The following is a 15,310-nucleotide window of genomic DNA, read 5'->3' on the forward strand; positions in this document are numbered from 1 at the left end:
GATATATATTTTTTCAAATTTTAACAAATTCCTTTCCCACAGCCAGCTTAGTGCCACAAAAGTACTTCTTTACGTTTTCCAGGATGCTTTTGTTACAATTGTGACCTTTGGTTAGAATATCTAAAAGCTTTTAGAAATGGCAGGTGCTTATAAGTTTTCAAAAAAAAAAAAAAAAAAAAAAAAAAGGATTATGAATGGACAGAGAGCAGCAGCACAGAATTAAATTATAACAGCTGCAAAACACAGACAGAAATAGTGAAGTTTTAAGCAACACCTACAGGTGTAAACGCACACTCGCACATTTGTGATCCTTGCATTATCATTCATTTGGCCATTAACAATTTGCTGTGGCACATTAGCCTTTAAGCTGCAAAGCCATTAGTGAGAAAGCTGCTGCAGCTCTGCACCCTGACGGCTGCTAACCATGTTCTCTCTAGCTGAAAAGAGGACTGCTTGGCTTCACAGAACATTCTGACACACTGATACTGGATTGACCTGCGTGTGAGGATAGACACAAGTAATGGCTGTCACTAAATTACACCTTTATACTAACATATTAACACAAACACACACACACAATTGATCACAGACCCTTTAGGAAAAAGTCATAAAATAAGTACATGTAATTTCACAAAAGATAATGAACGCTCTGGAGAAATTATGCAAAGCATATTGAGCCATCATATGTCCGGCTCCATCTCAAGTGGTCACACAATCAAACAAATATGCAGAGCAGGGTGATGCCAAGACAGAAAGCAATTCTTCCTTTTTCTTGATTAGCTTGTTAGAAGATTGAGTCGTCCCCTCAATTCTATTTGAGGCAGCTTTCCGTATTTTGAGTGCTTCCCGGCACGGACCCTTACTACACTTTCAATAAGGTTTGGTATGTAAAAAAATGCTTAAGAGTGCAGAAAAGCTCACATTAGATGACCAATCCTTCTTTTTTCTTCTTCTTTTTTTTTTAGAAAAAAGCTATTGTTTTCTAAGTCAACAGATGGTATTTGCTCAAATTGTAGAAAGCAAAGGGTGGGAGGGCTAGGGTGGGATGCTTTTTTCCAGAGCCCATTGGCACTTCATTAAAAAACATAAATTGTGTGCAAATCCACTGAGATACAAAGGGAGAGACATGAAATTAAGGATGGTTGTATTATTCATTGGCAGCCAAAATCCAATGGAAATGTCTTCTGATCATTTAATGAAAAGTATCTGTATCTAAATTGATACAGGTGCCCCATTAAAATAATCTGTTTTTCTTTATGCCATGATCTAAACACAACAGATCCCAGTCAGATGGTACAATAGATTACAGCATCCTAATTGCTTTGATTATGAACAATATGCGTCTCTGCGTTTCTTAGGAGAGAAGGTACCTCGGAGGGAAAAGAGTTCAACGTGAGGGCTTGTCTGCCAGAATGAGTCACTTTCAAGTCGACCACCTCTGCCTGTCATCTTCTCTCAGACGTGGCGTGAAACAGAATCGCAAGGAAATGGGCCAGCGCTCACAAGTGACACCGTTTTGTGATTTGCTTACGCTGAATGAGGCTAAAATATAGATAAGTAAGGTTTTAATTCCTGCTGCAGTCTCAAGTTGCACACTTCCTGCCCCAGTTTAAAAAAGTCTGATCACAAAAAATGAAATATCTTGTTTCATCAACAACTCCCTCATTCATCTACCTCTCAATCTCAAGAAGCACTGGTGCAGGGTTTAAGGACTTAAAGCAAGAATAAGACAGTATGTAAAACCAGACCGGAGCATTTCCTGATGTCTACCTATTTTCTTAAATTTCAATAAATGCTTTCACATCATCTGACTTGGCTTTTCTGGGGCCAAATTAGAATGATCAATGTCCAAAATAAAACAGCAATTGCCAGCCTCATAATGGAAATGGATCCCTAATAGCTATTTCTCATCAGCAGAACCTGCAGCACAGCATTCAATTACCTGGAGTGTTTACAAGCCATTTTAGCATTGTATTTTGTGTTTTCAAACCCCTAGACTAAGGTCATTACTTAGCTGAATGGATTTAAGGAACAAAATAGGACAGAGGAACACATTTTTTTTTGTCAAAAGCAACAATAATGCCTGAACTATACAAAATTGGCAGTTATGAATCTCATATTATTCAGTTCTCTCTGCACATTTTCATTCTTGGAAATTCACATACGAGCTGTAAACGTAGTGTAATTACAGTATTTTGCAGAGAAATACCACTCAATTTAAGAATAAACAGGAGTTGATCTTGGGATCTTTATAAGCAATGCCTCCAAGAGCCCCTATGCCTTGGAGTAGAAGACGAGGAAGGATCATGAATTTGGAAAAACATTTCTCGTTTTTTTTATATAGATTTATTTTATTTAGTATTTGAGGTGGCAAATGTCTCGCAGGATGGGTTTGTGTTATAAGCTTAATTTGTTCCAATTACTTGTTCTGGTTTCCTTACTTTCCAGTTCATTTTCAGCAAAGCTGCTCACCATTGTGACCTTAAAAGTGAGGAGTTTGGGAAAAACTGCTATGTCATTTGTAGCTACAGGGCTCAACACGAGGGTATTCATTAAATCCAGAGCGGTGTGCCGCTGTTCCACATGTGAGTCGCATATATTACATCTGAAATTCAGTGGTATTCCCCTTTAAACACAAATTGAAAAACTGCAAGGGTGAATGTGCCCAGGGACATAGTCATGAACAGTATTCCCAATAAATGTCAAACACACTCCACATTCAGTGACAAGGCTTAGCATATGTTTGGTTTTGACAAGGTGTCCCAAGGAGTAAAATGACAGAAAAGATTGTGCTCCAAAAGAGACACATTTGACATTTTTTATCACTTTCTCTTATCAATAAGATTGCAAGCATGAACATAAATAACACAGAGAAAATCCATGTAGAAATACCAAGCACCATAAGTCATTTAAATACAAAATATGGACATTATAGTATTTTAGCAGTGGCTTTAAAATACAGTGAAGTTTGCTTTGAGTGCTTTGAAATGTAAACCTTTGACCCGCAGAGGCATGAACACGTTGGCAAATTCATCACTTGACCAAGTGCACTAAACAGTAGGGGTTTTGCAGATGTTTTCCAGCTGCTGGTATGGCCATACACCAAGATCTCCAGCCAATGAGAGGGATAAAAACAAATTTTGCAAAATGGAAACTTTTTTTTTTTATTTTCAAAAAGCAACAGATTACACAGGTAACTTTCAGCAAATGCAATCCTAACTGAAACTGTACTCACATTCGGGACTTCAAAATGAAAGACTCACATACTTAACACACAATCTATCTATAATATACAAAAAAGAATACATAATAAATATTAAAATGGCCACAAGAGAAAAAAGTAAGTCATTGAAAACAATCAGTAGAGAGCAAATGTAGGGAAAGTAGAAACAAGACGGTGTGCCTTAAATGTCTTTTTTTTTTTTTTTTTTTTTTTTTACATTTTTTACAAATTGTGCAAGATTTCATACTAAGGCTCTGGTCTTGAAGTGACTGTTGTCTGATCCACACAGCACACACACTCTGAAGCGCACACACATGCACCCACTGACACGTGCACACACACACACACACACACGCACACACACACTCCCTGTGCTCTGAGCACTCTGCGGGGTGTAGCAAACCATTGCAGAACAAAAACGGGCTGCTCAGTGTATGGCCTGTGACGCTCATGGGAGTGGACCAGCTTTTTTAAAAAAAATGGACATGCACTTCGCGCTGATGTGAAAAATAAATAAATCTCCCATTGCATCTAAATAAACAAAAACTTTTTAGGTGTGATTGAAGTTAAAAAAAACCCTCCAACAACCAAGAAACATGACAATATCATAACCATTAAGGCAAGAAACACCCGGAGTGGCATCAGCAATACTGTAACAACATGATAGTGTTTAGGTACATGGATATGATGAAACATTTAACTACTTCTTCACTGTCTTTTTTTTTAAGCACAAGGTTGTTCTTAAAAGCAACTTTTTTAAAAAATCCAAACATCATTTCATCATTTTTTTCCTCTTTTTTTTTGTAAAAGGTGATAAGAAAATAACAATGTCAGACACTAAGGACATATGGATCGTAAAACTACAAGAAATTATGTCTAATTTTAAGTTGCAACTTCAAAACCACACATTGTAAATCCCCGTCGTTGAGCCCTCCCTCGGTAAAATGAGAAAGATATCACTTACATTAAAACCATTTTATCCTCTTGTGATGGTGTATTCCAACAGTCACCAAGTTTTGCTTTACTTACAGCGATTGTGTAGTCTGTTGCAAATTAAAGCATTCATTGTTTAGTTTGGGGGACAAAAAAAAAAAAAAACTGAAAAAAAAGTTGTCCTTGCAATGCAACTGGCAACTGTTGACCAAAAAAAAGCATCTTTACATCTTCTTTTTAGTGCAACTCTTAAAATGTAAAACATTTCCAGTGATTCCTTGAGAGGTATCATTTCTTTATGTTTTTTTTTCTTTTTCTTTTCATATTTAGATATTTCACACTTCACAGAATAACGCATCTTCAGAATATCCAAAGCAAGAGGTTTTGTTTTCATTAATTTGTCAATTTTTTTTTTTTTCAACTTTTTGCTTCTCTGCATTGGCATGGCCTTCCACAATGTCTGTTTACTAGAACATAAACACAGGAGGAGATCCAGACCTCCTGCGCATTCCCATTCCCTTCAACCTCCACGTTTGATATTCAATCACCCCGGCAGAGCCTCGTGATTGGCAGTCCACCTTCTTACCTCTGAAGAAGTGTTAGGAGAAGGAGGGACAGGAGAAAAACTGGAGGATGAAGAGAAGAGAGAGAGAAAGAGAGAGTGCGCTGTACAATGGGAACACGCCCAGATCAAGATCAATCAGGGAAATAGAGACATGGATGAGAAAAAAGACAGTAAAACCTTCATATAACGCAGTAAGGTTCCCTTGGTAACCTGGATTTTCTGCAGTAGAGGAGCGTGGTGCTGAAGCAGCGCCGAAGCTCCCTGTTGGAGAAGATGCAGATGAAAGGATTGACCCCGGCCTGGGCAAAGCTCATCCAGACGGCAGCTGTCAGGTAGCCACCGGGGACTACAGGGCCCCTGGCAAACACCCGCCAGTAGCAGGCGACCAAATAGGGCCCCCACAGTGCCAGGAAGAAAAATGTCATGATGTAGAACATCCTACTAATCCTCTTCTCTGTTTTGAATTCATCCAATACCAGTAGACGCCGGCGCCCCGCTGCGTTGCTGTTTTGCCGGATGCCCAGCAAAGTAGGCGGGGTGGGGCCTCGACCAAATCCGGCCAGCCAATTGGCCGCCGCCTGGCCGCTAGCACCTGGCCCGTGGAAGGTCCAGTTCTGGCTGACAGCAGGCACGAACTGGACAGGCTTCATCTTTCGACGGTCGTGAACGAAGAAGATGAGCTTGAGGTAAACCAGCTGTGTGGCCAGAAGGATGAGCGCCAGCAGGAGCATGAAGCCCAGCGAATCATTCGCCCTGAAGGAACGGTGCTGGAATGTGCACTGGTCCTCCTCCCGAATAAAAGAGTACGTCCCTACATCTAGCACCGGTGGAAACGCCATAGCCACTGACAACGTCCAAACCATGCAGATAACAGCCAGGCAGGTCCAGAAGGTCAGCCTCTTGGTGTAGAAACGGTGATGCGCAATGGCCAGGTAGCGGGTGACACTAACACAGAACAGCATGAAAGCCGTGTGGAAACAGGAAAGCACACCCAGGAAGGCTATCACTTTACAGGTCAGCGTGCCATAGGTCCAGGCAGATCCATTCTTGACTGAGGTGAAGACGAACGGGAAGCAGATGGCTGAGCGCAGGATATCTGAGGCGCACAGGTCCAGCAGGAAATAGTAGGGCGCTCGGTGCAGGCTCTTGTCTTTGACCAGCAGGATGGAGATCAGGAGGTTTCCAACCACACCGACTCCAATGATGAAACCCAGAGAGGTCAGTTTGAGGAACGTAGCGAGCGGAGAGACATTCTGCAAGATGGTGTGGTCCCCTGCATGGCTATAGTTCGCCATAGATGGAGGAGGGATCATAAAGATAGCGGAATAGCTTCAGCCAAGTATCATGATCTAGAGGTGGCAGGGGGAGGCGTTAGATCCATTTGGCGGTGTGCTTTGAAGAGGTTTCCAGGCATATAGGCAGCCTCTCCTCTAAGGCATCCTTTGTTCCTTTGTCTCATCACACCTAAAAGAAATCCCTGAAAAATATCATCCACCCATCAGCATGCAGTTCAGTACAACAGCTGCATTGTTTCAACCGCACTTGCACAATACAGAATGTGGTGAGCAATAATTTCCCTCTGCCTGCGATTTCTAGATTTCTTCAGTTTTCACGTTTAGCCTGGCACAGCGCAGAGCCGAGCCTCAGCCTGGTCACTGTCTACAGACAGAGAGATGCAGCTTGATAAGACCCCAGAATTAATCCTTTACACTAACACTAATTTTCTTTTTCTCATGGTTTCCCAAACAAAAGCAGCACGATGGTTAAAAAAAGAGCACAATCCACAATAAACAACCTTTATTATCAATCGACGCGTTTTCCCACCCTGTGCCTGTCGGAAAGAAGCGAGTCCCCACCAGCACTAAAAAAAAAACAAAACAAAAAAACAAACAAACAAAAAAAAAAAAACAAGCGCTCGGATTGGATTTTCTTTGGGGGGGGGGAGTATTTTCAGCACACTAGGAAACATTAAGAGAAATGCAGTCCCAAATAAGCTCTTCTTGATCACACCCTACACTCTGCAGAACAGAGGAAGGCTCTCTAAAGCGGTGGATGCCTCGATTGAACTCGCCCAGCCTTTATGTAGTCTACTGTGAAAAACCAACGGAGGGTGCATACACAATAAAACATCCTTGTTTTTGTCTGATTAGAGGTTAACTGGATTACGGCTCTTACGTTAATAAGCAGTGTCCTAGGGCGTTTTATTGAGTAAGACTCAATTTCCCAGATAATCTCTAATATTACTAATTGTAAATAGTTAGGGGAATATACTGTGTAACAGTAACATCAGGTTTTAAAGCGTATATAACATATTTTTGCTCCTTATTGCGCGGGTGGGTTCAAAAGGATGGCTAGAAGTGACAATAACAATCATTCTGGTAGCAATATTATGGGATGCTCGTTTTAGTACCTATGTTTTTTAGAATTCCATAGAGCTCATGGTGATGTCTGATTATATTAACATTGTCTACTTACGCGTTAAAAGGCGTCCTCCGATTGTCAGTCGAGTATTTTACGCGCGTTTGGATCCGATAGCAAAAAACACAAGTAGGATAAAATCATCGTCCTTGCGTCCCAATCGGCTGGATAAAGCATAACAGTGTGTAGCGGATCCGCACGTCCATTAGACTAGAATAATTTCCAAGTCCCCACTATGAATTGCCCAGAATCGCAGCCACCACACAAGACAAGGCCAAAAAAAAGAGAGAAAAAGACAGAGAAAGAGAGCGAGAGAGAGCGAGAGACAGATAACTGATCACAAGATCGATCAAAACCCTACCTGTTGATAATCCAATTTCGTGTCTCTCCGGTGGGTTATTTACATGACACACGTCGGGTTTTTGCTGTTTTTAAAAGCCTGGTTTCTTGCCTGTCCCCCTTTTTTTTCCTCCACGGTGAATATCCTACAGTAAACCGAACCCAGTGCGCATGCGCACTGCATCCCTATTTGCGATCCAAGACGCGTCTTGTCTCTTGTTGCAGCAGCAGCAGCAGCAGCCCCGTCTCTCTCACGGTAACATCTGTTCAACGGGGCCGCTGCTGGTCGGTAACGCGTTACAACAGTACTCACAATTTCCTCTGGTAACGCGTAGAGTAACTGGTTACATTACGGTAACAGGCCGCAGCAGATAATAACACGACTGCTTTATATTGGTTTAGACCTCTTTTTAAAGCGAAGATTTTCATCTCGTTATATTTAAATTATATAAAAACTAAATGTGGTTCCGTCTCGGGTGATCAGATGTTTTTATGTTTAATCAACACAGCGTCGTTTTGGCACTGGTTTATTCTATGGCAATGGTTTATTCTGCCTCACAGCAAGAAGGTTCCTGGTTCGAAACCCAGCAGGGGCCTTTCTGTGTGGAGTCTGCATGTTCTCCCTGTGCTTGTGTGGGTTTTCTCCAGGTACTCTGGTTTCCTCCCACAGTCCAAAAACATGTATGTCAGGTTGATTGGTGACTCTAAATTGCCCATAGGAGTGAGTGTGAGTGTGTGAGGTTGTTTGTCTCTATGTGGCCCTGTGATGGACTGGGGACCTGTCCAGGGTGGACCCCTGCCTTTCACCCAAACAGAGCTGGGATAGGCTCCAGCAGATCCCTGTGACCCTGGTTAGGAATAAGCGGGTATAGATGATGGATGAATGGATGTTTTTTCTGTGGCATTGGTTAATTCTACTTCTATATAACAGCCTATACAACAGCTCTCTGCTCGCCTTTCCGTGTGCTCATACATGTTTCACTCCCCCCAAAATGTCGACCATTATGTACAAAGTGAAGGGTTAAATCAGACGACCTAGTTCACCTCAAGATAGAATGACTTCCCCTTTTCTGTATATACATAATTGACAAGCACTTTGCGGACCGTTGTTCGTTCTGCCAGGGCACCATGATAAATTCATGGGGTTTGATTCCTCAGCCATGTATGGAGAGCTGTGATGTCATGAGCAGTGTAACAAGCCGACTATAATTCACTCAGGCACATCTACTACACAAACGCACACACACTTAAACGCTGCACACAGACAACAAACAGCAGCGAGAGGATGGTTTTGTATCGCCTGGGGCTATAAAACATGAATTAATAATGGTCATACATGTAAAGAGCGTGTTACTCCTGGCAACTGATACAACTTTTATCTGTAGGGAACAATGCCCACAGTGAAGAGTTTTTCTTATTAAAAAAATCATGTTGCTGAGATGCACATTCAGCTTTTCCAATCAGTTTACTGAATAGAGATAGACAGCAACTCATCCAACTGCACACAGGTTGACGCTCGATTACAAGGATACAGTTGATATTGATGAATTCATTTTAGACATTTTGTGATTCCCACTACAAAGTCCTCTAAACAATGTTAATTTAAAGCAAATGGGATTTTGTGCATGTTGTGATGTTTTCTAATAAAGTTATTCAGTACTTTTTGTGGTATTTGCACTTTACTTAGGTATTTTGTTTATACCCCACTACATTTCAGAGGTGAATGCTGTAGGTTTTATTCCACTATTTATGAGGCACCGGTTTCTTTGCAGATTCTGGTTTGCATAAGAACATTACTAAAGATCAAACCCAGTCATTACAAAATCCACTTTTCACTTCAAATATCATGACCAGAGGTCGTGAAGAGTATTAGACAATTCATTTTATTCCTCCTAAAGCCATAGTCACATGTTTCATTAGCAAATTGCAACAGCAGCCCCCTTGTCATTTAGATTTACATTTGTGATGTGCTTCGAACAATGGCGTTGCGAACATAAACACATCGGGAAATCACAGTGATCACTCCAAGCATGGAATATATGCGTTCATTCATTCAGCCATCCTTAGCATAATAAGCAACAGCTGCAGCAGTCTTTTCATACAAAACTGTGCTGGGTCCTTAATCTCAGCATCGCAGCAGACAGTTCCTGTTTTGGGGCTTCCTGGATGTTTCCCTCCTAGTCCTTCCTCAGCAGCGTCCACGTGGTTCCCGTTGAGTTTTGACGCATTATTTCCAATAAGGCACTTTTCCTCTTAGCCGCTTGGACACAAACCTTGTGCAAAAAGGTCCACATGGGATCACACAAGGAGGTACAGTATTAACACGACGAATGGTGACAGGGCAGGCACTCGATGGAGGAGCCTTTCTCATCACAGCTGTCCGTTCCGTCTCCGTGCGTACCAGCCGAGGCAGGCGCACAAACCCACAACGGCCACGACGGTGCCCAGAAGCAGGGCCAAAGCGTCGCCGGCATCGTAAGCCTCTGCCGGGGAGATCAGCGAAAGAAAGATCAGGCAGAAGGTCGCTGTCGCATAAGGAAGTTGAAGTTTGGGAGCCATGTTGAGCTTTTTCTCTGTTGCTGTTGACTTTCGGGAAGCTGGAGAGCGCATGCGCGAAAGTCAGGTGACAGCAGCTGAACTTCCTGGTGCGCTCAGCCAATTGCAAAGCCGCTTTATTCTAACCTGTGCCTTCTGGATGTGTTCTCTCCCCCCCCCCCCCCCCCCTAAAGAAAATTCACTTTGTATTTCATCAGGCATTTGTCCTGTGGCAAAGAAATAATTGCACAATGCTGCGTTTGTTTGATTTGTTTTTAACAAATCAAATAAAAATGCAAAGCGATGCTGAGCTCCAAACTGTAATTATTCTACTGGGAGAGAAGTGGATTTGTGACATCGCTCCTCTTATTAGTGATGATTAGGTTGACAGTCTGTCAGTGCTTCATGTCTCTGGCCCTCAGGCCCTGCTATAAACAAATGAGACCGTTTTCCATCAGTCAGGCCCATCAACAGCTTCATATTCTCTCAGAAGACAAACACGTGTTGACATGCACAGGCTATACAGTATGTTGCATATGAACCTTACTGATAAAGGTCAGATTAGAAATGCACAAGGATAGTATTTTCCATATAACAAAAGCTAATATGAACTCTCCTGGTCCATTTTGCTATTTCAGGTCGGACAGGAAGAGAATCTGACACTAAAACAACACTCATCTCCAAGTCCAGTGGCTCTGCTGTACTTCAGTCCACCCCTGATCTCCTCAAACATGTTGAAATTCAATCACATCAGCCAAGTAGTGATGAATAAACAGACTAACATCTTAGCTCATGTAGGGCGGGGTTCGTGGCGGGGTGTGGGTTTGCAGGGTCTATAGCCTATCTCTCATTGTGCTCTCCTGGGGCACTTTGCCTGTAATTTCATTAGCAGGTACAAGCCAAAATAAAATATACTGACCTTGTAAGCCTGCCATACCTCTGTACCTGCCTGCTCCAAGTGAGGAGATGAATGGCCACACATTCCCTCTGCTCACTCTTCTTGCCTCCTCATCATACACTCTCTTTTTGCTCCTGCTGTCTGTTTGGCAACTTGCCTCTCACAACCACACATGCACACACGCACACACACACACACACATCTTTGTGAGTCCTGCCTGGTCTCTGTGGCTGCATTCAATGAACCACATTGCAATTAGAAGTCCCTAAAGGAGATTTTATTTAAACTAGACATAAATTATGAAGGAGCTGAATCTGCTACTATGCATTCATACATTATTCTAAGTTATATTCAATCACTAAATAAGGGAAAATTTGAAGGATTAATGACAACATAAAACCTAACATAAGAGATGCTTTTAATGCATTGGGCTGTCAGAAATATCCTGCAGATTAAGATTCTGGTAACTACACTCGCAGATACATAGCAGCAGCCCTTACCCTGGATCTCAGCGGTGTGGGTAATTGATCAGTGGGAGGATGAGAGAATATCCAGGAATGAGAGTGTTTGTCTAACAGGCCAAGACAGTGACATTAATCTTCCATGCTCATTTGTTCTGCAATGTAATGTGCTACTCAGTACCTGAAGACCCTGGTCCTAAATGCACACACTGAGGAGACTCATTCTGTGCAGTATGTATGTGAGAAACTGGATTTCAATCACTATAGTATTACTACAGGTATCACAGCGTATTTTTTCTTGATAATTACAAATTTGACCAAATCAATTTTAATTTAACTTTGACTTCAGTCAAATGAAAATGGAACGGAGGGTGTGTGTGTGTGTGTGTGTGTGCGCGTGTTTTCTAGTTACACTTTTTATTTATGCCTTTCTTTTTTGACTTTGATGGTTTCTTCCCCTCAGTCGAGTTAAGTGTCTGGCTAACAGGAATCTGTGACTTATCCGGCAACAAATGCTCTCTGAAAATATGTTTATTTGTATTGGGACGTAAAATCCTGTCAATGTGTAAAAATAAAAATTGATTTACCGTCTATGTAAAACTATTTTATAATCAACATTTCCCAGCCTCTAAGTTAAATTGTCATGTTCCCTTAGTTATGTTCTGCATCTTATTCGCCAAGGATACTATGCAGAGGTTATCTGCCCTCAAATGTTTTTAGAAGTACAATGAACTGAAAAGGCCAGTTTTCGGAGTCCTTGGGTTTGTAAGCATCATCCATTCTCAATTACTGACACTGAAGACAGAGTCCCACCATTACCAAACAGCACAAAACATCTCTCCCTGAAGATTAATTATGTTCTGAAATTGGTTTCTCAGAAAACACTGAAAAGCTGACCCTTTAAACCAATTGCTTTAGTCGTGGTTTTGTAGTGGTTCAGTGCACCATCCATAATGAATTGTACTGTGAGGGACATGACAAATGGATTTTCCTGTGTCTTTTGTGGCAGCGTATGAGATGTTAAAATGCTTAAGAGGGCCTGAATCAACACCAAAGAAAGAAAGAAAGAAAGAAAGAAAGAAGGAAAGAAGGAAAGAAAGAAAGAAGGAAAGAAAGAAAGAAAGAAAGAAAGAAAGAAAGAAAGAAAGAAAGAAAGAAAGAAAGAAAGAAAGAAAGAAAGAAAGAAAGAAAGAAAAAGAAAGTGCAGCTTGGTTCTGCACAGGCTGGACCACTCTGACTCACACACTGTTAGGGACGTGGGATGAGCTGAAATACATCACAAACCTGCAAAAAGACGAATGACGCAGTGTAATTATCTATTCATATTGGAATCAGAGAGGGAGTTTGAGGGTGGATGCTTGACAATCACGCACGAAAGTTGTATAATGCTTTAAAGGGTAATCAGTTCATCCTTACATTACTCCTTTGTTTTTGCAATGACTCAAAATTTGCTTGAGCTAATTAGCCACAGTGGATATTTACTCATCTTTTATGTCAGTGTAACATTACCAACACATGGGACCCAGTTGTAGCTTTCCTTGTCAGTACATTCAAGTGATACTTGAGAACTGCCAGACATAATTATATTCAGTAATTACAGTAGCTGCCAGGAAATAAAACCCAGAACAAACCAATGAAACGTCAGGAGTGAATTGTTTAAATAATAAAATTTTTTTCCCTTTTCTTGGCTGAGTAAAGTCACTATTCAGCAGGCTTAGGTGTCAGTTACCCAGAAGCATTTGAATACTGGAAGAAATTGAAAACCAAGGAAAGATTAAATGACATGACATTAAATTTAAGCCATTTGCTGTGATTGATTTCTTACCTCGATGGAGTCTGTGCAAGTTAATTTACCTAAATGAATGAAAAATAGGGGTTACATGGGCAGTATGAAATCAGTTTATAGAGTGCTGCATAACAATCACATCAAGTATTCAAATATGTACAGGGCATTTTGACCCATGTAACATTCAAGTATCCTCTAAATCAGAACAACATTTCACATTTTTTACATTTTAATGTGTCTGGTATTTTAGGTATTTAGTTTTTTGTAAATGCAAATGTCCTTCAATGTTATACATTTTTATTTCCACGTTAATATAAAAATACTGATTAGAGCGTCTTTACAAGTATTTACTCTTAAAAATAAAGTGCAACAACCCCTGGAAGACCTATAAACACATTCTTGATAATTTACTGTCGAATTCCCTGTCTGGCTTTTTATCATTCCAACACATGGTTCATTTAGTGTGGCCTATTAGAAAATGCAATCAAATAAGGCTCAAAGCATAATCATATTACTGCAGCGCTTGGAGAGAGTTACTTAATGGTTAGTCATAATGGTACTACTACTATAACTCCCTGTGATTTTCCTTACAGGGTTTCTTATGTAAATGAGTAGGAGCAGAATTGGTCCCAGAAGGTTGCAGCAGAGGGCCGGTGTATCTGCTTTAAGCATAACGGAGAGACATGACAATTTATTCTGAAAATAAAATATCCCAAAACAATGACTATTAGTCTACCAAAGCGATTTGTTACATAAAATTTGAAACTAATCGTAGAAAATCATCTTGGGAGGAAACCTCAGTTGTATTTTACTTTACATTTTCACACATCAAGTGATGAATCGCTGTATTTTCTTTTTTCTGTAATGGATTTACAGTGTTTTGGATAACGATTCAAATGGTTTCATTTCATTAGCTTCTGCTTTACTGATGAGCCTCTCCAAAACAAAATAGATGGCTGTTTGTGGAATAGATGGAAGACACTACAGTGCTGGTTTAATCACGGTGATCAAGTTTTCTTTAGCTGCACACTCATGTGCAGCCTGCGTCCGACAGCTGAGTATATCACACTTATTTGTGTGTGTGTATGTGTGTGTGTGTATGTGCTTTTTATGGACATAAACACTACATATGATAAACCAATCATATAATGATGGCATTCATCATTGCGACCTGCAGAGTTAACATTAACTTCATGACAGGAAATGTGATGAGCTATCAATCTCTCTCATGCATACAGAATGGAAAAAAAAGTGTGTGTGTGCATTCTTTGGATAATAAAGTTAAAGGAACAGTTCACCATTCAAAAAATAGATTTAATTGACTTGTCACATGAAAAGAATAATACCATATTCAAATAAATATTAAATAAGCCACCTTCTGGCTTTAGTTTAATTTTCAATGCACAGATTCGAGAGGGTGACGTCAATGTATTCCTCAGTGATTAAGCTTAGGGGCTTTGAGCCATAGCAGGGTTTGCTGCTGGAGGAAGTACACACACACGCACGCACGCACGCACACACACAAAGACAAAACACAAAGATACAAAAAGTATTCCAACATTATTAGTACTGCAGTTTCTATGGTGCTATGTAACAATGTGACATTGTCTAAATGTGACATATCTGCACTGAGCTCACACTTATTAGCTGTGACTGTGTCTGCTGATTGTCTCAGGAAACAGTCCATGAAAGTTCCAGGACATCGAAGGTGTGAGCGTGTCTGAGGAGACAAATGAAGGTTGTCCCACTTCCTACAAGAATGGAAAGCGGCTGATGAAGGTCATGGTAATGTTGCTTTTTTGTGTTTGAGGTGTCTGGTTTGAACTGATTCATTTGGCAGCTCTAAAAAACATTCACCATTAAAAATAAATCAGTGAAGTCGTCGCAGGTAAAACAGACATTTATTGCCTTTGAGGGACTCATTTGGCTTAAATTCATGAGCAATTTCATGGATATTCATTTTTATTATAGATAATTAATGATTTTTTTTAATGAGATGACAAAACTCTGACCTGCATTTATAGTTGTTTGTTGTACTTTTCTTTCATCAGGCTTCTTCTGATTCAGATTCATCATCTGACTCACTCTCCTCATCATCTTATTCTGCTACTTGTATGTGTTTAATATATTCCATGCTGAGTGAAAATGTATG

The 15,310-nt window shown here is 40.6% G+C and overlaps 2 protein-coding genes across 2 annotated transcripts; both read right to left on the reverse strand.

Annotated features, from left to right (window-relative positions):
* Window positions 1-3,449: 3,449 nt before the first annotated feature.
* Window positions 3,450-7,617, reverse strand: gpr85 (G protein-coupled receptor 85). Its single transcript, XM_026326987.1, has 2 exons — window positions 7,501-7,617; window positions 3,450-6,198 (listed from the first exon to the last, which is right to left on the reverse strand). The coding sequence occupies exon 2, from the start codon at window positions 6,032-6,034 to the stop codon at window positions 4,901-4,903; it is 1,134 nt and encodes a 377-aa protein (XP_026182772.1). The 5' UTR covers window positions 6,035-6,198; window positions 7,501-7,617; the 3' UTR covers window positions 3,450-4,900.
* A 1,725-nt stretch (window positions 7,618-9,342) lies between these two features.
* On the reverse strand, window positions 9,343-10,090 carry LOC113142104 (small integral membrane protein 30). Its single transcript, XM_026326906.1, has one exon. It carries the CDS (start codon window positions 10,086-10,088, stop codon window positions 9,849-9,851), a length of 240 nt encoding a protein of 79 aa, XP_026182691.1. The 5' UTR covers window positions 10,089-10,090; the 3' UTR covers window positions 9,343-9,848.
* Between the last annotated feature and the right edge of the window lie 5,220 nt (window positions 10,091-15,310).

Source organism: Mastacembelus armatus, chromosome 23 (genome assembly GCF_900324485.2).
Source record: "Mastacembelus armatus chromosome 23, fMasArm1.2, whole genome shotgun sequence".
In the NCBI taxonomy this organism is placed as follows: Eukaryota; Metazoa; Chordata; class Actinopteri; order Synbranchiformes; family Mastacembelidae; genus Mastacembelus; species Mastacembelus armatus.

What these genes read in the sequence shown, in the direction of transcription:
- gpr85 (XM_026326987.1), bottom strand. Translation starts at nt 6,034, where the DNA reads ATGATCCCTCCTCCATCTATGGCGAACTATAGCCATGCAGGGGACCAC.
- LOC113142104 (XM_026326906.1), bottom strand. Translation starts at nt 10,088, where the DNA reads ATGCGCTCTCCAGCTTCCCGAAAGTCAACAGCAACAGAGAAAAAGCTC.